This window comes from Mesoplodon bidens, assembly GCF_964165515.1.
Source record: "Mesoplodon bidens genome assembly, chromosome: 7".
NCBI classification, from domain to species: domain Eukaryota; kingdom Metazoa; phylum Chordata; class Mammalia; order Artiodactyla; family Ziphiidae; genus Mesoplodon; species Mesoplodon bidens.
The window spans coordinates 25,434,934-25,462,293 of NC_138164.1; the positions used below are offsets into that span (position 1 = coordinate 25,434,934).

Genomic DNA, 27,360 nt, shown 5'->3' on the forward strand with positions numbered 1-27,360 from the left:
ACTTCAACAGCTCTCTCTGGCCTCTCCCTTATGGTCAAAGGACCTCCTTTATCAGAGAGCTGAAATATGCCCTATTGTTTATGAGGCAGTGACACTAGTAATGGAATTTGATAAGTGGAAAAGGAGAGACACAATATTTTCCTTTGATGACAGCAGAAAAAAAATCTATACAATATCAAAGGAAAATATGAAATTAAAACATATTGCTTTGGACTATCTTAAGAACAGCATTATCTTAACAGATGGCTTTCATATACTATAATACAGGTGCGCACACACACACATACACACACACACGCACACACAGCTGGATCAACAGTTTAATAAGAATTTTGCTTCAGCTAATTTCCTTCAGTTTTCCAGCTTATTCAAAGCCATATTAACGATTTTAAAACTTGAAAAAATAATCAAACTGTACACAGTTACAATCAAATACTTGAATTTAGCAACAAGGACCTCATGTTCATAATAAAGGTCTTTGGCTATTAGCTCTTTATACCCTCTGAACAGAATTGTGATATACCATTACTCTCATTTTGTAGAAATTTTCCTGGTGATTGTCAAAGTTATTGAATACAGAATACTGATTTATGAAATATATGTATAGACATTCTAGAGCAATCTTTGGTCATAGATCTGCATCTAATTAGTTAGGAATACTAGCTATCTGATACGTGAATTACTCCAGTGACCAGAGCATATGGCTTCAGAAAATCTATTTTGTTGTTGGAAACACTGACTTTCAAAGGATCTTCTACTGTGCTAAAATTTTTTTTTTAACTTCTGCATACAGATCCTCTTTACCCTCCTGGAGCCAAAAAGAACAAGACTTTATGAAGTCTAACACAAATTAAAAAATAGTGTAGACCTTTCGAATGCTTTGTAAAAGTAATGATAGTTCTATTCTTAACTCCAGGCTAAAATTCAAATTAACAACTATTTGAGAAATGATGGTTAACATTTACACTTACTACCATGGACAAGACATTGTAATAAGCATTTTTACACATATTTCATTTAAAGGCTCAAAAAATATAACTATGAGGTAGATAAAATTAGTTTATTTGTTTACAGATGGTGAAACTGAAGCAGAGGTAAAATAAGTGGTTAAAAGTTGAAAGATAAGAATTCCAAATCATTTATTTAAAATAATTATTTTATGTATCAACAGATATGTAAAAGAGAGACAGTGTGTAATGACACACACTCCATAAAGCCAGTGAAAAAAATTTCACTTGAATCATGAAGTAACATTTATCTTTATAAATATAAGAAACGCTAGCAACATGGGCCAAAGAAAACTTGCAAGAGACTTATATCATAAATTTCCAGACTGTTTTTAGAATTGATATACATTCCTTGGTGTCTTATTCCATTCAGGCCGCTGTAACAAAATACCATAGACTGGGTGACTTAAAAAACAGAAATTTGTTTCTCACAGTTGTGGAGGCTGGGAAATCCAAGATCAAAGTGCTGGCTAATTTGGTTCACTGGTGAAGGCTCCCTTCCTGGCTCGCATATGACCACCTTATCCCTGTGTTCTCACATGGCAGAAAGAGAGCAAATTCTGGTCACTTTCTCCTTTTATATAAACACGGATCTCACCGTGGGGCCCCTTCCTCATTATCTTATTTAAATATAATTACCCTTCCAAAGACCCCACCTCCAAAAACCATTGTACTGGGGGTTAGGGCTTCAAAAATGAATTTTGTGAGAACACACTCAGTCCATAAAGTGAGTTACTATAAAAATCAAAAACATCAATCTCTTAGCAGTTGCCATCACTCTTTAGAAAATTGAAATCAGGACAGGGGCTAAGATGGCAGAGTAGAAAAACCCTGAAAGACCACATCTCACAAGCCCACTAAATTTACAACAGAACAGCCATTGATGAAAAAGATCAGAACCAACAGAAAATATTTTCTACAACTAAAGTTATAAAGAAAGAACCACAATGAGATAAGCAGAAGGGGCAGAGTCACAATATAAACAAGTCTCATACTGCTGGATGGATGACTTAGAAACAGGAGAACATGTTCTATTCAGAGGTTCTCTCAAAGGAGTGAGGAGTCTGAAACCCATGTTGGGCTCTCCAGCCTAGGGGTCCTGAACCAGGAAGACAAACCCCAGAATATTTGGCTTTGGAGGCCAGGAGCTTACTTTGGGGAGTCCCAGGGGGCTGTGGGAAATAGAGACTTCACTCTTAAAAGATGCTCGCAAAATCTACTGCACTCCAGGAACCAGGGCAGAGGCAGTAACTTTAAAGGAGTCTGGATAAGACCTACCTGCTGATCTGGAGAATCTCCTGGGGAGGCAGAACGTAAATGTAGCTTACCCTAGGAATATAAACACTGGTAGCAGTCATTGTGGGGACCTTGTTCCACCACATGGATGCTGGTGCTGGCAACTGCCATTTTGGAATCCTCCCCTCTCTTATTAGCCTCATAACCCCAGCTTCACCTCCACCTTATGCCCTGTAAGCACCAATACTAGGATGCCTTAGGCCAAGCAACTACTGGGCAGGGAGAAAGCACCACCCACTAGCAGATAGGCTGCCTTACCCTGAACCCACAGCCACCCCTTGGCACAGCCTTGCCCCCCAGAAGTCCCAGGACCTAGACCCGGGGAACAGGCATGAGATTTGCAACCCCCAGTGTCCTCTAGCCAGAGAACACAGGACACAGCTCCATCCACCACTTGGAAGGACCAGCCCCAGAATCCCAGCCCCACCCACTAGCTACCCAGCTTCAGCCTAGGCAACGAGCCTCACCCACCAGCAGGCAGACATGAGCCACAGGCCAACCATGGCCTCACAGCTGGTGGACCCAGCCCCCCCACCAGCAGAACAGCACCTGCTCTGGGACTAGCTGGGCACTGGCCCTGCCCACTAGCAGGCCAACACAAGCTTCAGGACACCCCAAACACTCCAGATCACAAAGTCAGCTGTATCAGGAACTGGCACCACTCACTATCAGTCCAACTCCAGGTGTGGGATTTTTGAGGCTTATAGCCAGACCTCAGGACCCAGCTCTGCCCACCAGTTGGCTGGCACTAGCCCCAGAACCTGGCTTTACCCACCAGTGGGCATACATCAGCCCTGTGGACTCCTGAACCACAACCCAAATCATCAGTGAGCCAGCTCTAGCCCCAGGGGTCCCAGGGTTCTGCAGCCAGCTGCCTCATGACACAGCCTCATCAAACAGCAACCAGAAGGCCCTCACAAGGCAGGGCTTGGCAACCAACCCCACGGGGGGTCAACCAAGTCTACAAACCCCACATAGTAGTCAGCATACCACAACAGAAGACGTCCCTAGTGGACAACCCTAGAGCATGTAGCCCTAGTTATGAGAGGGGAGGGCACTGTCAGGACATCTTCTACAAAAGGCCATTTCTCCAAGGTTGGGAAACATAACCAACCTACCAGATAGAAAGAAATAAAAGCAGCAATTTAGGCAAAATGAGGAAGCAGAGGAATATTTCCAAAAGATGGAACAAGATAAAACCCCAGAAGAAGAACTAATTGAAGTGGAAATAGGCAATCTATCCAAGAAAGACTTCACTGTAATGATTTTAAAGATGATCAAAGAACACTTGAGAAGAATGGAGGCACAGAAATGAGAAGTTAGAAGTTTTAAACAAAGAGTCAGAAAATATAAGGAAGAACAAAACAGAGATGAAGAACACAATAACTAAAATAAAAAATACACTAGAAGGAATCAAAAGTAGACTAAATGATACAGAGGAACGGATCAGTGAGCTGGAAGACAGAGTAGTGGAAATCACTGACACTGAACAGAAAAAAGAAAAAAAAATGAAAAGAAATAAGGACTATTTAAGAGACCTCTGGGACAACATCACAAGCACTAATATTTGCATTATAGATGTTCCAGAAGGAGAAGAGACCAAGAAAGATGTTGAGAACATATTTGAAGAAATAAGCACTGAAAACTTCCTTAACCTTGGAAGGAAAACAAACATCTAAGTCCAGGAAGCACAGAGATTTCCAAACAGGAATATTAAAAACAGCAATGGAGCAGTTTCCCTGGTGGCACAGTGGTTAAGAATCCACCTGCCAATGCAGGGGACACAGGTGCGAACCCTGGTCCAGGAAGATCCCACATGCCGCAGAGCAACTAAGCCCATGCACCAAAACTACTGAGCCTATGCTCTAGAGCCTGCAAGCCACAACTACTGAGCTCAAGCACCACAACTACTGAAGCCCGCATGCCTAGAGCCTGTGTTCCACAACAAGAGAAGCCACCACAATGAGAAGCCCGCACAACACAATGAAGAGCAACTCCCACTTGATGCAACTAGAGAAAGCCTGAGTGCAGCAATGAAGACCCAACACAGCCAAAAAAATAAATAAAATAAATAAATTTATTTTTTTTAAAAGCAGCAATAGAAAAGCAACAAGTTACATACAAGGGAACTCCCATAAAGCTATAAACTGACTTTTCAGCAGAAACTCTGCAGGCCAGAAGCGGTTTTATATATATATATATATATATATATATATACATACATACATACATATAGTTATATAGTTATATAGTTATATATTTAAAGTAATGTTATATTCAAAGTGATGAAAGGGGAAAATCTACAACCAAGAACACTCTATAAGGTAAGGCTCTTGTTCAGATATGATGGAGAGATCAAAAAGTTGTATAGACTAGCAAAAGCTAAAAAAGTTCAGCACCTTTAAGCCATCTTTACAGGAAATGTTAAAGGGACTTCTCTAAGCAAAAAAGAAAAGGCCACAACTAGAAAACTAAAAACAGTGAAAGGAAAAATCTCATTGGTAAAGGCAAACACACAGTAAACGTAGTAAATCATCTGAGCACAAAGCTTGTAGGAAAGCTAATAGACAAAACTAGCAAAATCATCTATACCCACAGTAGGCAGTTAATAAATACAGAAAATAGTCAGGTGTAAAATATGATGTCAGAAACAGTAATCATGAGGGGAGGAGAGTACAATTGCAAGGTTGCCATAAGGCACTTGAAATTAAGAGATCAGCAACTTAAAACAATCATACATATACATATATACCTCATGGTAACCACAAACTAAAAATCTATAAAGATATATACACAAAAAAGAAAAAAAATCCAAACACAACACTAAAGATAGTCATTAAATCACCAGAGAGAATTACAAAAGAAGAAGGAACAAAAAAGAACTACAAAACAACTTCAAAACAATTAACAAAATGGCAATAAGAATATACATATAAATAATTACTTTAAATGTAAATGATTTAAATGCTCCAATCAGAAGACAGAAACTGGCTGAATGGATACAAAAATAAGACTTGTATATATGCTGCCTACAAGGGACTCAATTCTGATCTGACACACACAGATTAAAAGTAAGGAGATGGAAAAAGGTATTTTTTGCAAATGGAATGAAAAGAAAGCCAGAATAGCAATACTTATGTCAAACAAAATAGACTTTAAAACAAAGACTGTTACAAGAGATAAAGAAGGACATTACATAATGATCAAAGGATCAATCCAAGAAGAAGATATAACAATTGTAAATATATATGCACCCAACATAGAAGCACCCAATATAAAGCAAATATTAACAGAGATAAAGGAAGAAGTAGACAGTAACACAATAATTGTAGGGGACTTCAACATCCCACTTACGTCAATGGACAAATCATCCAGACAGAAAATCAATAAGGAAACACTGACCTAAAATGACAGACTAGAGCAGATGGCTTTAATAAATATATACAGAACATTCCATCCCAAAGCATTAGAATACATGTTCTTTTAAAGTGCACATGGAATATTCTCCAGGATAGAACACATGCTAGGACATAAAACAAGCCTTGGTAAGTTTAAGAAAACTGAACTTATATTAAGCCTCATTTCTAAGCACAACACTATGAGATTATAAATCAACTACAGTAAAAAAAAAGCAAAAAACACAAACACATGGAGGTTAAACAATATACTACTGAACAACAAATGGATCACTGAAGAAATCAAAGAGGAAATAAAAAATACCTGGAAGTAAATGAAAATGAAAACAAAATGATCCAAAATTTATGGGATGCAGCAAAAGCAGCTGTAAGAGGGAAGTTTATACTGATAAAAGCTCACCTCAAGAAATAAGAAAAATCACAAGAAAGAGTCCACAAATAAGCCCAGGCACTTATGGTCAACTAATCTATGACAAAAGAGACAAGAATATACAATGGAGAAAAGACAGCATCTTCAAAAAGGGCTGCTGGGAAAATTGGACAAGTACACATAAAACAATGAAATTAGAATAGTTTCTAGTTGTATATGATATACAAAATAAACTCAAAATTCACTAAAGACCTGAAAGTGGGACCTGAAACCATAAAACTAGACGAAAACATTGGCATAACACTCTTTGAAGTAAATCATAGCAATATTTTTTTGGATATGTCTCCTAAGGCAAAGAAAACAAAAGCAAAAATAAATAAATGGGACCTAGTTAAACTAAACAGCTTTGGGAATGATGCCCAGAGTCTCTGAGAACTGAAGGGGCTCACACTCCTCTTAAAGATTAAATATATAAAGCTTTCTTCATATCAATTCATCAGTGCCCACATGTCTTCCTTCTTTGACTAATCTGTGGAAGGAATGACTTGTATGAGTGGCAACAGGTGGAGCCAGAGCTAACTTTTCAAAGTTTTCTGGGACCCAGCAAATAGGATACGTAAGTAGTTACATTTTATGACTTCATGTGATTATTTCTGAAGTCCTGGGGGGAAAGACAGGGTGACTAACCCTTGCTTCTTCCCGCCGTGCTTCTCCGCAACATCTGACATCACTGTAAGCCAGAGCATCCCTGCTGTGTGCAAAGCACACTTTAAAAGTCTAGTGTTTTTAAAAATGTTTCAATATCTCTTTTGTATCTTTTTCTTTATATTAGACTTAGGCCAGGCATTCTACCACATTCACACTTCACCCAGAGAGGATGGGCTTGGCATCCAGGTCCTTGGGCCTGGAAGAACAATGGAAGAAAGAAATCATGCCACTCTGTAATTACTGAAAATTTTAAGTTTAGGATAAATATATATGACTCATCAATGATTGTTGGTCACTGGAACTATGGAAACAAACTAGGGACAAATTCATAGAAGGGGGAAAATAAGAATGGAGAACATAGAGGGATGATGGCTGAGATCATTGGCTCTGTGCGTGGGGGGAAATACTGACATCCTCACCACAAACCATCACAAAAAACAGATTCTAGAAGGATTTGAGATACCAGATATTAAAAAAAAAGTTATGAGTGTCTTAGAACAAAATGTAAGAGACTCTGATTATAGCCTTGTGATATGAAGGAGTTCGTAAGAATAAAAAGATCATAAAATAAAATACCAAGAAATAAGATTCTTCCAAAATAAAAATCTTTTATTTAAAAACCATACACAAGCTCCACTGCATTGGTCCTGGGGGCATAGGAGGGAGGGTGGGGAGATCAGGAGGTGCCCTCAGGGACAGGAGGAGCAGGAGAGGAGAGGAGGGCCTTTGCCCCACCCATTTGAGCCAGGAAACTTTCTGGGCTCTGAGGTGAGGTACCCTGCCCTCTGAGACTAGGGGTGGGGGGCACACCTGGGCCCCTTCTTTTCCTTGAGCCTAAGCCTAACCTCCCACAGCCCCAAGGGCATTTTCCAGTCTGTGGGTCCTAAGCATAGGCCACGCCCACTGCCCAAACCTCACCCTTGTTTAGGCCCCACCCTCCACAGCCAAGGCCTTTTCCCTCCTTTTCCTTTCTTTCTTCCTTTTATTCCTTTTCCCATCTCCTCCCTTTTATTATGGTAAAAAAGTACTGATGTACCTTCCAGTTGTTGATTAATCTATATTTTTATTTTTACATTCTTTCTACAATATTTGTTAGTTTCCTAGTCTAATTATATTTTTTACTTTGTTATTGTTCTGTTATTTTTTTTTTCCTTTTTTGCCACACCATGTGGCTTCCGGGATCTTGGTTCATGAGCCAGGGGTCGGGCTGAAGCTCCTGTGGTGGGAGCTCTGAATCTGAACCACTGGACTAACAGAGAACCTCAGACCTCAGGGAATATTCATTGGAATGTCTCATGGAGGTCCTCATCTCAGCACCAAGACTAAGCTCTACCCAACAGCCTACAAACTACAGTGTTAGAAGCCTCTGCCCAAACAACCAGTGAGACAGGAACACAATCCCACTCTTAAAAAAAAATGAGATGACAAAAAAATATGTCACAGATGAAGGAGCAAGGTAAAAACCTACAAGACCAAATAGATGAAGAGGAAATAAGCAATCTACCTGAAAATTAATTCAGTGATGATAGTAAAGGTGATCCAGAATCTCAAAAATAGAATGCAGGCACAGCTTGAGAAAATACAAGAAATGTTTAACAAAGATCTAGAAGAACTAAAGAAAAAAGAAACAGAGGTGAACAACACAATAAATGAAATGAAAAATACACTAGAAGGCATCAATAACAGAATAACTGAGGCAGAAGAAAGAATAAGTGAGCTGGAGACAAAATGGTGGAAATAACTGCCGAGGCTCAGAATAAAGAAAAAAGAATGAAAAGAATTGAAGACAATCTCAGAGACGTCTGGGACAACACAAAATGCACCAACGTTTGAATTCTATGGTTCCAGAAGAAGAAGAGAAAAAGAAAGAGTCTGAGAAAATATTTGAAGACATTATAGTCGAAAACTTCACTAATGTGAGAAAGGAAATAGTCATCCAAGTACAGAAAGTAAAGGGAGTCCCATACAAGATAAACCATAGGAAAAACACACCAAGACACATAATTAATCAAACTACCAAAAATTAAATTTAAAGAAAAAATATTAAATGCAGCAAGGGAAAAACAAAAAATAGCTTACAAGGGAAGCCCCATAAGGTTGTCAACTGATTTTTCGGCAGAAACCCTGCAGGCCAGAAGGGAGTGGCAGGATATACTTAAAGTGATGAAAGAGGAAAACCTACAACCAAGATTACTCTACTCAGCAAGGATCTCATTCAGCTTTGATGGAGAAATCAAAAGCTTTTCAGACCAGCAAAGCTAAGAGAATTCAGCAGCACCAAACCAGCTTTACAACAATTGTTAAAGAAACTTCTCTAGGAAGGAAACACAAAAGGAGAAAAAGACCCACAAAAACAAAGCCAAACAATTAAGTAAATAGTAATAGAAACATACATATCGATAATAAACTTGAATGTAAATGTATTAAATGCCTCAACCAAAAGACACAGACTGGCTGAATGGATACAAAAACAAGACCCATCTATATGCTGTCTACAAGAGACCCACTTCAGACCTAGTGACACATACAACCTGAAAGTGAAGGGATGGAAAAAGTTATTCCATGCAAATGGAAATAAAAAGAAAGCTGGAGTAGCAATACTCATATTAGATAAAATAGACTTTAAAATAAAGACTGTTACAAAAGATAAGGAGGGACACTACATAATGATCAAAGGATCAATCCCAGAAGAAGATATAACAATTACAAATGTTTATGCACCCAACACAGGAGCACCTCAATACATAAGGCAAATGCTAACACCCATGAAAGGAGAAACTGACAGTAACACAATAATAGTAAGGGACATTAACACCCCACTTTCACCAATGGACAGATCATCCAAACAGAAAATAAATGAGGAAACACAAGCTTTATATGACACAATAGACCAGATAGATTTAATTGATATTTATAGAACATTCCACCCAAAAGTGACAGAATATACTTTCTTCTCAAGTGTACATGGAACATTCTCCAGGATAGATCACATCTTGGGTCACAGATCAAGCCTCAGAAAATTTAAGAGAATTGAAATAGTATTAAGCATAATTTCTGACCACAACATTATGATATTGGAAATCAATTACAGGGAAAAAACTGAAAAAAACAAAAATACATGGAGGCTAAACAGTGCCCTATTAAATAACCAAGAGACCCCTGAAGAAATCAAACAAGAAGTTAAAATATACATAGATAAATGACAACAAAAACACGATGACCCTAAACCTATGGTACACAGCAAAAGAAGTTCTAAGAGGGAAGTTTATAGCAATTCAATCTCACTTCAAGAGGCAAGAAAAATCTCAAATAAACAATCTAACCCTACACTTAAAACAACTAGAGAAAGAAGAACAAAGAAAACCCAAAGTCAGTAGAAGGAAAGAAATCATAAAGATCAGAGCAGAAATAACTGAAATAGAAATGAAGAAAATAATAGCAAAGATCAATAAAACTAAAAGCTCGTTCTCTGAGAAGATAAGCAAAATTGATAAACCATTAGCCAGACTCATCAAGAAAAAAAGGGAGAGGACGAAATTCAACAAAATTAGAAATGAAAAAGGAGAAATTACAACTGACACTGCAGAAATACAAAGGATTTAAGAGACTACTACAAACAACTATATGACAATAAAATGGAGAACCTGGAAGAAATGGATGAATTCTTGGAAAAGTAAAATTTTCCAAGACTGAACCAGGGAGAATTAGAAAACATAAACAGACCTATCACAAGTAATTAAATTGAAACTGTAATCAAAAATATTCCAACAAAAAAGAGTCCAGGACCAGATGGCTTCACAGGCAAATTCTATCAAACATTTAGAGCAGAGCTAACACTGATCCTTCTCAAACTCCTCCAAAAATTGCAAAGTGAGAAACACTCCCAAATTCATTCTATGAAGGCACAATCACCTTGATACCAAAACCAGAAAAAGAAATCAGAAGAAAAGAAAATTAAAGGCCAATATCACTGATGAACATAGATGCAAAAATCCAGAACAAAACACTAGCAAACAGAATCCAACAACACATTAAAAGGATCATACACCATGAACAAGTGAAATTTATCCCAGGGATGCATGGATTCTTCAATATACACAAACCAATCAGTGTGATACACCACATTAACAAATTAAGGAATAAAAACCATATGATCATCTCAATAGATGCAGAAAAATCTTTTGACAAAATTCAACATCCATTTATGATAAAAACTCTCCAGAAAATGGGCATAGAGGGAGCCTAACTCATAATAAAGGCCATATACAACAAACCCAAAGCAAGCATCATACTCAATGGTGAAAAATTGAAAGGATGTCCACTAAGATCAGGAATAAGACAAGGATGTCCACTCCCACCACTCATATTCAACATAGTTTTGGAAGCCCTAGCCATGGCATTCAGAGAAGAAAAAGAAATAAAAGGAATCTAAATTGGAAAAGTAGAAGTAAAACTCTGTTTGTAGATGATGTGATACTATACATAGAAAATCCTAAAGATGCCACCAGAAAACTGCTAGAACTAATCAATTAATTTGGTAAGGTTGCAGGATACAAGATTAATGCACAGAAATCTCTGGCATTCCTATACACCAACAATGAAAAATCAGAAAGGGAAATTAAGGAAACACTCCCATTTACCATAGCAACATAAAGAATAAAATGCCTAAGAATAAACCTGCCGAAGGAGGCAAAAGACTTGTACTCAGAAAACTATAAAACACTGATGAAAGAAATCAAAGATGACATAAGCAGATGTAGAAATATACCATGTTCTGGGATTGGAAGAACCAATATTGTGAAAATGACTATACTACCCAAAGCAATCTACAGATTCAATGCAATCCCTATCAAATAATCAATGGCATTTTTCACAGATCTTGAACAAAAAAATTCACAATTTGCATGGAAACACAAAAAACTCAAATAGCCAAAGCAATCTTGATAAAGAAAAATGGAGTTGGAAGGAATCAGGCTCCCTGACTTGAAACTATATCACAAAGCTACAGTAATCAAGATAATATGGTACTGGCACAAAAACAGGAATATATATCAGTGGTACAGGATAGAAAGTGCAGAGAAAAACCCACACACATATGGACATCTAATTTATGACAAAGGAGGCAAGAACATACAATGGAGAAAAGACAGCCTCTTCAATACATGGTGCTGGGAAAACTGGACAGCTACATGTAAAAGAATGAAATTAGAACACTCTCTAACACCATACACAAAAATAAACTCCAAGTGGATTAAAGACTTAAATGTAAGACCAGACACTATAAAACTCTTAGAGGAAAACATAGGAAAAACACTCTTTGACATAAACCAAGCAAGATCTTTTTTGATCCACCCCCCAGAGTAATGGAAATAAAAACAAAAATAAACAAATGGGACTTAAAAGCTTTTGTACAGCAAAGGAAACCATAAACAAGACAAAAAGACAACCCTCAGAATGAGAGAAAGTATTTTCCAATGAAACAACAGACAAAGAATTAATCTCCAAAATATACAAACAGATCATGGAGCACAATATCAAAAAAACAAACAATCCAGTAAAAATGGACAGAAGTCCTAAGTAGCCATTTCACCAAAGAAGACAGACTGATGCCCAAGAGGCACATGAAAATATGTTCAACATCACTAATCATTAGAGAAATGCAAATCAAAACCACAGTGAGGTATCTCCTCACACAGGTCAGAATGACCATTATGAAAAAATCTAGAAACAATAAATGCTGGAAAGGGTGTGGTGAAAAAGGAACCCTCCTGCACTGTTGGTGGGAATGTAAATTGATACAATCACTATGGGAAACAGTATGGAGGTTTCTTAAAAAACTAAAAATAGAGCTACCATATGACCCAGCAGTCCCACTACTGGGCATATACACTTAGAAAAACATAATTCAAAAGGAGACATGTGCCACAATGTTCATTGCAGCACTATTTAAAATAGCCAGGACATGGAACCAACCTAAATGTCCATTGACAGGTGAATGGATAAAGAAGATGTGGCACATATATACAATGGAATATTACTCAGCCATAAAAAGAAACAAAATTGAGTTGTTTGTATTGAGGTGGATGGACCTAGAGTCTGTCATACTGAGTGAAATAAGTCAGAAAGAGAAAAACAAATAGCATATGCTAATGTATATATGTGGAATGTAAAAAAAAATGGTACTGATGAGCCTAGTTGCAGGGTAGGAACAAAGATATAGACATAGAGAATGGACTTGTGGACACAGGGTGGGAGGGGGAAGCTGGGGTGAAGTGAGAGTAGCATCGACATTTATACACTACCAAATGTAAAACAGTTAGCTAGTGGGGAGCAGCAGTGTAGCACAGGGAGATCAATTCGGTGCTTCGTGCTGACCTAGAGGGGTGGGAGAGGGAGGATGGGAGGGAGGCTCAAGAGGGAGGGGAATGGGTACATATGTATGCATATGGCTGGTTCACTTTGTTTTACAACAGAAACTAACACAGTATTGTGACACAATTATACTCCAATAAATATCTATTAAAAAATAAAAACCATAGACAAGACTAAAAGACAAAATACAGACTTAACACTACTTCTCAAAAAAAGACATAATTCAGGCTTCCCTGGTGGCACAGTGGTTGAGAGTCCACCTGCTGATGCAGGGGACACGGGTTCATGCCCTGGTCCGGGAAGATCCCACATGCCACAGAGTGGCTGGGCCCGTGAGCCATGGCCACTGAGCCTGCGCATCTGGAGCCTGTGCTCCACAACGGGAGAGGCCACAAGAGTGAGAGGCCCGCATACTGCAAAAAAAAAAAAAAAAAGACATAATTCAAAAATGAAAAGGCAAGCCATAGATAGGCGAAAATATTTGCAAAATATGTATCTAACAAAGAAATGTTTTGTGTAAGCATATGAAAAGATGCTCAACATCATTTATCATTAGGGAAATTCAAACCAAAACTACAGTGAGATATCATTTCATATCCATTAGGATGGTTGTTATCAATGAAATAGAAAATAACAAATGTTGGCAAGAATGTGGAGAAACGGGAATGCTTGTGCATTGCTTATGGGAGTGTAAAATGGTGCAGCTGCTATGCAAAACGTTATGGCAGTTCCTCAAAAACTTATAGAATCACTTATGATTCAGCAGTTCCATTCCTAGATATATACTCAAAACAATTGAAAGCAAGGACTTAGGTATTTGTATACCCATGTTCATAGTGGCATTATTCACATTAACTGAAAGGAGGAAGCAACACAAGTCTCCATCAACCAATGAATGGATAAACAAAATGTGGCATATACATACAATGGAATATTACTCAGTCTTAAAAAGAAATTCTGATACATGCTACCACATAGATAAACTTTGAAAACATTATGGTAATTGAAATAAGCCAGACAGAAGGACAACAATTATACGATTCTACTTATATGAGGTACCTAGAATAGGTAAATTCATAGAGAGAAAGTAGAATAGTGGTTACTATGGGCTTGAGGGAGTACTGGGGAACTATTGTTTAATGGGTACAGAGCTTCTGTTTGGGATGATGAAAAAGTTTTAAAGATAATGGTAATGATTGTGCAACAATGTGAATGCACTAAGTGTATTATAAATTGTAAAAATGATAATTTTTATGTTATGTGTATGTTACTACACCTAAAAAAAAGCTTTATGGTAAATGAGAAAATCCAAATACAAAGGACCACGTATTCTGTGATTCCATTTATATGAAATGTCCAGAATTGGCAAATCCATAGATTTTTCATCCAGAAAGTATATTAGTGTTTGCCTGGGTCAGGGGGACATAGGGGCATTGGGAGGAAATACCTAAGGGGTGCATTTCTTGGGGAGATTAAAATATTCTAAAATTGATTGTGCTGTTTTTGGGACATCTCTGGATACCCTAATAGCCCTTGAATTCTACACTTTAATGGGTGAATTGTGTGGTACATGAATTATATATTTAAAAAGTTACTACAAAAATCAATCAATGTAATTCTTTGTATTCAGAAAATAAAGGAGTAAACCCATGCAAAAAAAAAAAAAAGCTTTTGCACAGCAAAGGAAACCACTGACAAAATGAAAAGACAACCTATGGAATGGGAGAAAATATCTGCAAATAATGATAAGGGGTTCATATCCAAAATATATAAACAGCTCATACAACTCAACAGTAGAAAATAAGACAAAACAAACAAAAAACTACTAAAAAGTGGTCATAAGACCCAAAGAGACATTTTTCCAAAGGAGACATACAAATCGTCAACAGGGACATGAAAAGATGCTCAACATTGCTAATCATCAAAGAAAGGCAGATAAAAACCATGGTGAGGTATCACCTCACACCTGCCAGAATGGCTATCATCAAAAAGACCACAAATAACAAATGTTGGTGAGGCTTTGGAGAAAAGGGAAACCTGGTACACTGTTGGCAATAATGTAAATTGCTGCAGCCACTGTGGAAAACAGTATGTAAGTTCCTCAAAAAACTAAAAGTAGAACTACCACATAATCCAATAATTCCACTCCTAGGTATATAGCAAAAGAAAGCAAAAAAAAATAGTTTGAAAATATATATGCACCCCAATGTTCATGGCACCACTATTTACAATAACCAGTACATAGAAGCAACCTAAGTGTGCATAATCAGATGAATGGATATTGATAATGAATGGATATTGATTATATATATATATATATATATATATATATATATATATATATATATATATATATCTCACAATGGACTACTTACTACTCAGGGACAAAAAAGAATGAAACTTTGCCACTTGCAACAACATGGATAAACTTGGAGGGTATTATGCTTAGTGAAAAAGTCAGTCAGATAAAGGCAAATGCTGTATGTAATTACTTATAAGTGAAATCTAAAAAGTTCAACAAACTATTGAATATTACAAAAAAAGAAGCAGACTCACAGATATAGAGAACAAACTAGTGGTTGCCAGTGGGGAGAGGAAATGATAGAGGGACAAGATAGGGATAGGGGATTGAGAGGTACAAACTGCTATGTTTAAAATAAATAATCTACAAGGATATATTGTACAGCACAGGGAATATATTTTAGAATAACTATAAATGGAGGATAAACTTTAAAAATTATGTCACTGTTGCACACTTGAAACTTATATAATATTGTAAATTAACTATACCTCAACTTAAAAAAAAGAAAAAAAGTAAAAAAAATTTATAAGGAAAATAATATAAAATGATGCAGAAATGTCAAGGTTAAAAAACTTTATACCAAGCTTCATTTCAAAATTGAAACACTGGGTATTATTAACCACTCTGTAAAATATTTAATAGAAGCCCTATAAATAAAAGAAAGAAAATTGAAAATCAATACAGATGAAAAACAACATCCCAAAACACTTTGTTTGTTAAATTCAGCAAGAAATTCATCAATTTTGATTTCTGCTTGGCAATCCAAATTGCTTTAGCCTTCTAACTGTCTTCAGAATTTGTCACAACACTAAAAGAAAATGTTCTCTGAATACAGAAGGATGTCATATTAGAGTGTAAAAAAATAAACATTTTAGCTTTAGCTTCACAGTGTTGGTCATAGATCTTGCACAATCCAATATTACTTTAAGAAACACTGTTACCTTCATAAATTGCATATTGTAGCTCAGGTTATTCAGATTAAAATGATCTATGAAGGCAGAATATGGATCCATCTTCAAGAATGAGGATCCATGAGGACCCAGTGAAGATGACATAAATAATGCATTTCAGGGAGCTGTCTTTTTTGCCGCCTCTTTTTACCTTTCTCCCTACTCTGCCTTCACAGTTTTCTCTAGCATAAGATGTAATTCTAATAACCTGGAAAAATGAACCTAAGGAAATGAGCATTTTATCTATTTCTAATAAGCACTGGCTATACAATATTTATGTATATACAAATACATGGACATATAAGCATATACATATAAAACACACAACCACTCACCATATATGCTCAGATCAGCTATTTGAGAAAGGGTAATTAACATTTATATTTACTACAATGGACTAGACACTGTCGTAAGCATTTTTACATTCATTTAATTTAAAAGCTTAAAAAAATAACTATGAACATAGATTTTTTTCTTTATTTACAGGTGGTGCAACTGAAGCACAGAGACAAAATAAGTGGTTAAAGGTAGAAAGATGAGAACTCCAAATAATGTACTTAAGATAGCACTGGGGTTCCACAATTTTAGCTAAATGGAATGAGAGTGATGCAGAGAAGAATACATTCTCCTCTTTTTCTCTCTTATCTCCATCCTAGGCACTTGACAAAAGAAAAACTACAAATGAGACAAAAGCATTGTCAGTTCATTTTTAGGGCATTATGGTATTTTGAACTGACAATATAATCCCCCCAGTAGAAAAGTTATCAGAACAAAACACTTATCTTTGACTTTCACCTTCCTTCTAAAGAACATAAATTAGTTTTCTACTCATTAAAATTGTGCTAAAAAAAATACTATTCCTGCTCTGCAAATAGGCTCATCTGTACCATTTTTCTAGATTCCACATTTATGCATTAATATACAATATTTGTTTTTCTCTTGCATTAATGTATGGTATTTGTTACTTCCATCCACGTTTCTACAAATGACCCAATTTTGTTCCTTTTAATGGCTGAGTAATATTCCATTGTATACATGTACCATGTTTTCTTTATCCATTACTCTGTTGATGGACATTTAGGTTGCTTCCATGCCCTGGCTATTGTAAATAATGCTGCAATGAACATTGGGGTGCATGTGAATTTTTGAATTATGGTTTTCTCAGGGTATATGCCCAGTAGTGGGATTTCTGGGTCATATGGTAGTTCTATTTTTAGCTTTTTAAGGAACCTATTTGCAAGGCAGGAATAGAGATGCAGACTTAGAGAAAGGACATGTGGACACAGGGGGTAGGGGGGTTGGGATGAATTGGGAGATTGGGATTGAAATATATGCACTACTACATGTAAAGTAGATAGCTAGTGGGAACCTGCTGTATAAAACAGGGAGCTCAGCTCGGTGCTATGTGGGGACCTAGATGGGTGGGATGGGGATGGGGTGGGAGGGAGGTCCAAGAGGGAGGGGATATATGTATACATATAGCTGATTCACTTTGTTGTACACCAAAAACTAACACAACAGTGTAAAGCAACTATACCCCTATATATATATTATTAATATAATATATATTTTATTATATATATATATATTACTAATTCCAAAATATTCTGTAGACTTCTATGAGAGTAATACCCTGTTGTCAAATGAGTCAAAAATGTTTATTGAATGAGTGAATAAATGAATTGATTACCTTACTTCAGAAGTTCCTCTTTTCTAGACTTACTAGAAGACACTGTTACCTTATTTCTAAAAATATAGCTCCAAAAGTAAATGGCATTGACATTGATGGAAGCCACTAAAAAGAACTAGCATAAATCTTTAGTAGTTTTCAATTTAAAAAGTGTGCACTGACCAATGAAGCAGAAAATATGTAAATCTTAGGGGAAAATGAACCAGTCACTCTTTACTAAATGGAACTGGTATTTATTGCTGGAAAATGGAGTAAAATATATACATATATATAAAATTCTAAGAATAACCTAATACCTAAGTACTTTAAAGTGCTATTTTATCATAAGGCAAAATGAGGGGGAAAGGAAGCATTTCATTTTGTTTTTTTCTGCAAAATCCTCAATTCACACTGAAAGGATATTCTTGACATTCTACTTCGTTTTCTGAAGCCTGGTTCAAGTCCAGTGAACAGTGGTTTTAGTAACTCCATACTAATCAAATATCAAGACAAATCAAACTTCTTGAGGCATAGTGTTCTGTAGCCTTGTAACTTTAAATGAGAAACATCTGCTTTCATCTCTTATCAGGGAGGTTAAAGATGGAGATTCAAGTCTGAAAGAGGTCCTTATCAAATTTACAAAATGTAGCGTATCAGTTGTGCAAAGCCCAAGTGGTCTTCACCAAGATGTCTGAATCCAAAGAGTTTGCCTGATTCTCAATTTCCTTGCGATATTAACAAGTTCACTCAAAACTGAACTCTGATCACCTTATACATAAACCTTTACATCATGGATATCTACCATCTATTTATATAAATTAAGTGGATACATGATCTTAATGTTTTTTCTAGCCCTTTATTGGTATTGTATTTATGGAGGTTTTGAGCTTATAAAGTCAACAAAGTGCTTCCATTGGTCTTTGAGATTTTCAGAACCCAAGGTGTTCAGCAATTTTCAAATTTTATTCATGCAAAGAGTGCCCCCAAATTCAGTCAATTTATTTTCAAGAGTGGATAGAATGAACCTGATAACTCTGGATTCTCTGTAGGTTTAATTTGTTTTAGAATTTTTTTTTTTTTTTGCGGTATGCGGGCCTCTCATTGTTGTGGCCTCTCCCGTTGCGGAGCACAGGCTCCGGATGCACAGGCTCAGCGGCCATGGCTCACAGGCCCAGCCGTGCCGCGGCATGTGGGATCTTCCCGGACCGGGGCATGAACCCGTGTCTCCTGCATCTACAGGCGGATTCTCAACCACTGCGCCACCAGGGAAGCCCTCTGTTTTAGAATTTAAAGACTCAGTAGACATCTCTATATTCCTTTGAGGTTGCCATATTTGGTTTCCATTTGACTCTATAGTGGAGGTTGTATGCAGCCTCTGGATCCAAGTCTTTCCTGACCAGGAAAAAGATGCTAGTTCCCATCAAAGTTTGTCCTGATGCCTATCTTCATACTTGTTACCTGGTATCCAGTTCCCATAATCTTTGTGTCCAGTCCCAAGGTCTTGCATTCCCTAAGAGTGAGCCTGGATTTCTGTTCCTTCCTACTTTGCTGGACTCAGCTCTTCCACCTGGACTTACAATACTTGTATTCCCTTGCCAATATGAACTTTGTGTTGTTGGTTTTTAGATCTCAACATCAGATTCCCTGATCTAACAAAATTCTGGTCCTGGCATGTCCTGGTTGCCCCATCCTGTCTTTCTACTCTTTCTTCCCAACCCAAGCCTGACACTGATACCCAGCGTTTAACTCTACAAACATTTGTAAACCAGGTTTGGAGTTTGTGATGGGAATGCCTCTCTACTCCCACCCCAAGAGAGGAAAGTATTTTATTACTAACATGATTTAGAGTTGCCTGGCCAAGGTGATTTTAAAAAATATCAACTTTTATTCAGTTTCATTCTTTTTAAATTATACCCCTTATTGCCTGCACTTGGAATCACTGATCCCACTGTTTCCTTGGTACACTACTTCTTCATAAGAGAAATTAAGGGAGAAGATGCTAGCTAGTTTCTGACAAAAAGGGAGTATGGCAAATGGGAGAGTCCCTAACTTTTAAAGATGCAGCTTCTCAGAACTCTGAACTATTTGTGACTCAAGAGATGGAAATGGAACTGGGTTATGTTGTCATAGTGTTTTCCTTATCATTTGACAGTACAACTATAGTTACTGATCATGTAAAATAGTTTTGAAACAGTTTCCACTTTTGCTATTATTTGATCTTTGTCTAGATCTTTTTCCACAGCCTAAACTTGTGGGAAAATTGGAGGTTTTAGAATCAGACAAGTGTTGGTTCAAATTCTGATTCAATAGCAATATTATCTGGATTATTTAACTTCGCTGAAATTTATTTATCTGAAAATGGAGATAATGTAACAAGTCCACATGTTAGTCATGGAGTATTAAATGTGATCATATTTTATTCTTTTCTAATAAGCACTGAGTACACTTTATTTATGTACATACAAAAACATACAAAATAATCACATAATACATACACACTCCCATATGTCCAAATCTACCTATCTGAGAAATAATGACAACTAACACGTCCATTTACTACTATACACCAGGTGCTAATCTTAACTTTACAGTTTATAGAACGGGAGGAAAGTTAAGAAAGTGTTACACGTGAAAAGGTGAGAGCTGTAAGGAGTGTATTTAAGATAGCACTGGGAAACTGCAGCCTTGGCTGAGTGCAATAAGAGGAGCATGGAGAAAGATTCATCCTTCTCTTTACTTCTCCTTTATTTCAAACTAAAGGGCTTGGCAAAGACAAAAATATAAAATGAGGCAAAACTCACATTATGTTCCTTCAACATCCAATACTATTATTACTACATTTAGTTATTATTTATTATTATCTATGTACAATTAACTTAAAAAGTTAGAGTTACTTGTTCTTTATTTTGTTTATTCTCTACCCCCTATAAAACACGAGGAGCAAAATATTATATAATATGTTGACTATTTGCTGAATATTTGCTTTTCTAATTATGAGATCAAAATTATAATCCATGTTTCCTTCAATTTACCTTGTTCTTATTTAGCATTCATACACCTGTAACATCTTAGCAGTCAAGCATTTTTAAAGACTAATTTTCTCAATGCTTGCAATATGCACAGTAAAATATACAGCATCTTCCTTAATCTCTTACTTTATAGGAAGCTTGATTATTTTAGCAGAACCTTCTTATTATGGCCTAATTTAGTTAAATTCTGGCATTATAATTCATCACGGCATCATCTCCCTTATGATAGGAAAACATGAGATAATAAGAAGGTCAAGAGAGGGGAAAAAATAAATTTAGAGACTGGAGTCTTGTTGCATGTAACAGACTTTGAATGCCCCCTGTGAGGCCCTCTCTCTAGTTCTCTAGTTCTTTTTTCTTAACATTCAGCTTTACTTGGTTTCCTTTCACTTTTCTAACATAAAACAAAAGTGAGCTATACCTTATTTATCTCTGTGGTATAATTATTCCACCAAAAATTCTACACATACTTTAAATCCAACAAAATACTAATGAATTTTATAAAATCAGCAGATTTATAATCCTTAAAAAATTCTGTCACCTTTGGGATTTTTTCAATAGCAATTAAAATTTTAGCAAATAGTTCTTGGTATAAAATAGCACTGTGTAAATATTCTAGAAAATAAGCTGGAAAGATTACAATAATTAGAAACCTTAAATTAGGCTGGTCAGATTGAGAATTTCTAAATTTTATACCTCCTAATGTAGTTCTCATAATGTATTGATACTTCATTTTATCCTAAACAAGGGTAATATTCTCTTTATTTGTCCTTCCCTCTCTCTGGCCATATCATTACTCTGGCTTCAGCACATATTGTGTTTCCCAGTCTGGATCCCCCAGATTCAACCTCCATAAGCCTGAGTAAACATCAAAGCCACCGTATACACCTATCATACCAGATACATATACACACTAGTATTGGAGATACATTAAGAATAACTGGCTCTCTTGATGGCTTCCTTTGCTGTGCAAAATATTTTAAGTTTAATAAGGTCCCATTTGTTTATTTTTTGCTTTTGTTAAAATTACTCTAGGAGATAGATCCCCAAAAATATTGCTGAAATTTCTGTCAAAGAATGTCCTGCCTATGTTTTCCTCTAGGAGTTTTATAGTATCCAGCCTTACATTTAGGTTCTTAATCCACTTTGAGTTAATTTTTGTATATGGTGTTAGAGAATGTTCTAATTTCATTCTTTTAGAAGTAGCTGTCCATTTTTCCCAGCACCACTTATTGAAGAGAATATATTTTCTCCATTGTATATTCTTGCTTCCTCTGTCACAGTTTAATTGACAAAAACTGTGTGAATTTACTTCGGGGCCCTCTATTATGTTCCACTGATCTATGTGTCTGTTTTTGTGCCAGTACCATATTGTTTTGATGACTGTAGCTTTGTAGTATAGTCTGAGGTCAGCTATGGAGTTGTTTCTTCCAGCTCCATTTTTCTTTCTCAAGATTGTTTTGGCTACTTGGGGTCTTTTGTGTTTCCACATACATTTTAAAATTATGTGTTCTAGTTCTGTAAAAAATGTCATTGGTGTTTTGATAGGGATTGCATTAAATCTATAGATTGCCTGATGTAGTATGGTCCTTTTAACAATATTGATTCTTCCAATCCAAGAACACAGTATATCTTTCCATCTGTTTGTGTCATCTTCAATTTCTTTCATCCGTGTCTTATAGTTTTCTGAGTACAGGACTTTTACCTCCTTAGGTAGGCTTATTCCTAGGTATTTTATTCTTTTTGATGTGATGGTAAATGGAACTATTTCTTTAATTTCTCTTTCTGATATTTTGTTGTTAGTATATAGAAATGCAACAGATTTCTGTATATTAACTTTGTATCCTGTAACTTTACCAAACTCTTTGATGAGCTCTAGTAGTTTTCTGGTGACATCTTTAGGTTTTTTATTTATAGTATCATGACATCTGCAAACAGTGACAGTTTTACTTCTTCTTTTCCAATTTAGATTCCTTTTATTTTATTTTTGTCTTATGATTGTCATGTCTAGGACTTCCAAAGCTATGTTGAATAAAAGTGGTGAGAGTGGACATCTTTGTCTTGCTTCTGATCTTAGAGGAAATGCTTTTATCTCTTCACCTTTGAGTATAATGTATGACGTTAGCTGTTGGGTTTTCATATATGGCCTTTTTCATGTTAAGGTATGTTCCCTCCATGCCAATCTACTGAACACAGAAGATATTTGCAAATGATATGACCAATAAGGGGTTAAAATCCAACACATATAAACAGCTTATAAAACTCAACATAAAAAATACAAACAACCTGATTAAAAATGGTCAGAAGAATTGAATAGACATTTTTCCAAAGAGGAAATGCAGATGAGCAACAGGCACATGAAAAGATGCTCAATATTGCTAATCATAAGAGAAATGCAAATCAAAACCACAACAAGATATCACCTCACACAGGTCAGAATGGGTATCATCAAAAAGAAAACAAATAACAAATGTTAGCGAGGATGTGGAGAAAAGGGAACCCTCTTACACTGTTGGTGGGAAGGTAAATTGGTGCAGCCACTGTGCAGGTAAATTGGTACAGCAGTAACTAATTTTGAGGTTGCTCAAAAAACAAAATACAGAACTACCAAATGATCCAGCAATTCCACTCCTGGGTATATATCAAAAAGAAACAAAAAGAGTAATTCAAAAAGATTCTTGCACCCCAAAGTTGCTAGCAACATTATTTACAATTGCCAAGGAATGGAAGCAACCTAAGCGTCCATCAACAGATGAATGGATAAAGATGTGGTATATGTAGACAACAGAATACTACTCAGCTATAAAAAGAATGAAATTTTGCCATTTGTAGCAACATGGATGGACTTAGAGAATATTATGCTAAGTGAAATAAGTCAGGCAGAGAAAGACAAATACTGTATGATATCACTTATATATAGAATCTAAAAAATACAACAAACTAGTGAATAAAACCAAAAAGAGGCAGACATCATAGATATAGAGAACAAACTAGTGGTTACCAATGGGGAGAGTGAATGGAGGAGGGGCAAAATTGGGATGGTAAAATCATATTTATGAAACTTTTGAAAACTGTAAAGCACTATAGGATTTAAAGAATCATACATTCAATTAAAAAAACAAATTAAAAAAAAACACCTGGCTCTGGTATCATTTTACTTTATAATTTATTGCTAAAATTTCATAAGAAAGTTCAGTTTAAAAGAATCTGTGAACCAAACTGTTTTGTTTACTTTTCAATATATATATGAAATATGGAAAGCAGTCTTGAGTACCTGAGAATGATTAGATCCATTCTGCAATTTAAAACTTGCTGATAATTATATGAACCTTATCAGTTTAATAAAATATAGGAAAATTTGAAGTCATTCAGTATATTCCCACAGATTTCCTTTTTCTGTGAGGTGTCCTAGCTTATCTCCACAGAAGGAAGACTTGATGTCTGTGAAATGAACTGTATTTTTAAAACTTGAAATTGTTCTTGTACCCTCAAAAGATATCACATTTTTTCTTTTCTCAAAACCAAACTGATACTTATATTTAAATCAGGGATTTCCATGTTTTACCAGAGAAGAATCTATTTTTCGTGCTCATTTAGTTGCACAGACTTAGAGCCACAAAAACATATGACTACTTTAGCTGAAGGAAAGTAACACTGCAAATCAATGATTTAGAAGGAAGTGATTGTGGTTGCAGAGCTTGGTGTAATAGTGCCCAAAGTCTGGAGAATTCCCTGGTGGTCCAGTGGTTAAGACTCCATGCTATCACTGTCATGCAGGTTCAATCCCTGGTCAGGGAACTATGATCCCGCAAGCAGGGTGGCCAAAAAAAATAGTGTCCAAAGTCTGAAGGAAAAAGAGTGCTGGAAATTCAGGACAATCTGCTCTCTCTTCTGGAATTGACAGTGATAGACTCATCATGTCTCTGGTTTAGGATCAGACATTTGGCTGCCTCTGCCATAAATTACATAAAAATAAACTATAAGGAAGTTAAATATAATTTATAAAAACTCTTATTTTGTATAACAAAGCAAATCCCTCATACATATGTCACACTGAGTGTTTACCACTCAGAAGAGGCTTTGTAAAATATTTAACATTGGTTGTATATCATACATAATGGAACTAGTGAATATCTTTCCATAAAGGAGATACACCTTAATGAAAACACCCTCTGGATCATAATATGAAACTAAATTGTGAAACAGATTCTTTATGAATCTGTTTATGTGTGGATCATAATATGAAAGAAGTAGAAGTCTAGAGGATTAGTAAAGAAGAAAAAAAATCTAAAATTCACTAGTTTGTTTGTACTAAAAGTAATTGCTGTCCTCCATATTAAAAAAAAAAAAGCCATTCACCCTGACATTTTGCAATCCATGTGAAATTTTATGTAAAGTTACAGTTATTCATTACATAGACATGAAGCTGAATCACTCAAAATATTGCTATGATTTTAATAAGAAATTAATAAGGAGCTCGCCAAATTAGACTAACAAATGGTGACTTGTATACATTTTCAAAACTCTTCCATTAAGTAGCTTGGAAAATTAAGGTGCTTACACTAAAAACCATTGGTTATTTGGACAATAGCTGGAATATTTACATGTATTCTTTCAAAATTAGAGGGACCTCAATTAATTGACAGTGAAGAGCAAGATACCAATTAACCATGATTTAACTCACAATGCAATGCATGTTTTAACATAAATTGCTGTTTCTTTTTAACTGCCAATATAAAACTTTTACTTTATATCATAATCCTACTCTTTAGGAAAAACTAATTATATGGTTAAAAGTTGCCTAGATTTCAGCAAGTTTATTTATTTATTTTTGATAATAATGAATTTAGAGTACTAGTTCTATAGAATTTTTCCTTACTGAGCAATATCATGATTCACAGTTAGCTATGTCAATAGTATAAATAAACTCATAATGAAAGTTTACTCATAGAGCAGAAATACTTGTATTCTGTATAAATATTGATACTTCTAGATTAAAATTATCCACCATTTACTATCAAGTTTTAAAAGAGAAATAGATTGTATGCTTGTAATTTAATGAAGATGACAATTTACTACTAAAAATTATTTATATATAAGTAACTAAACCCCATTACCTTATAAATATCCAAAAATCCACATTGGTGGTCAAATCTTGTGTACAGTTCATTCAGCATGCTGATTACTTGCATGGGGGTACACTGGGCACATATGGCTGTGAAGCCAACAATGTCTGAAAAGAGCATGGTGACATCATCAAACTTTCTGGCTTGCACTTGCTGCCCTTGCCACAATTGCTGGGCTACATCACCAGGGAAAATAGAATATAGAAGATCCACTGTTTTTTTTTTCTCTTCTTCTAGGGCCTGGTGAGTTCTTTCTAAAGTTGCTTTTAATTTATCCATCCTCTTCTTCAAGCCATCTTGGGCCTTTGCCTGCTCACCAACCAAAATTACATCTCTGGTAGCATCATGGATAGGGATGTCTGAGAGATGCAGCCCTCGTCCCATGAGTTCATCCAACTTGTCCACACATGGAGAACCCAAGAATAAAATAGAATTTGATTCTGAGACATGGATCATTTGTCCTTTAACTTCCATCACCTGCAAAATTAACACAGAATTTTGATCAGCACTATTCACATAGTAGGTTCACAAAACTTAATTTATTGTCTGATGGAGAGGAAGAACAAGAAATTAGCTCTATTGAATTTCTGCATTCACATAGGCAAATTTAAATGTGATTTATAGCCAATATAAGTTATGATTCTAAATAGAAACATTTGTTATTTTTTCCCACTTGGTCACTTTCTTAACACAATGATCAAATGGAAAGGAAGGAAGATCAATGAGAAATGAAACAGGAAAACATTTTCATTCAAAATGAAATTGCACCCAGGTACATCATGAAACTGGTTCATGAGCCAGTTCAAAAACTTTCAACCTGCTTAGTTAGAGTAGAATTAGGATAAATCCATCTGTCAATATAACTGCCTTTAACTGTCATTAAAATAATACTCAGAAGAGTATATACTCAGGAGACTAAATGAACACAAATAGTTGTTTACCCTTATGTAAGTCATTTTTCACCAGTTGTAGTCCTATGAAAATATATTAGATTTTGCACTGACTAGATTAGTTGACAATTCATTTGTTCTTAAAAATAAAAAAATTAAACTAGATGTCATTAAGCCAGTATTACCAGAAAATAACAATCAACTAGCATGTTCAATATAAGCTAA

General features: G+C 35.8%; 1 protein-coding gene across 1 annotated transcript in view; it reads right to left on the reverse strand.

The window, feature by feature from the left end:
* Window positions 1–27,360, reverse strand: part of GUCY1A2 (guanylate cyclase 1 soluble subunit alpha 2) — a gene marked incomplete at its 5' end in the record, with an annotated part of 427,337 nt that overhangs the window by 198,671 nt on the left and 201,306 nt on the right. Inside the window, one exon of the mRNA XM_081239600.1 lies at window positions 26,237–26,722. Within this exon, the coding sequence (XP_081095726.1) occupies window positions 26,237–26,722 (486 nt within the window). The remainder of the gene's footprint in view (window positions 1–26,236; window positions 26,723–27,360) is intronic.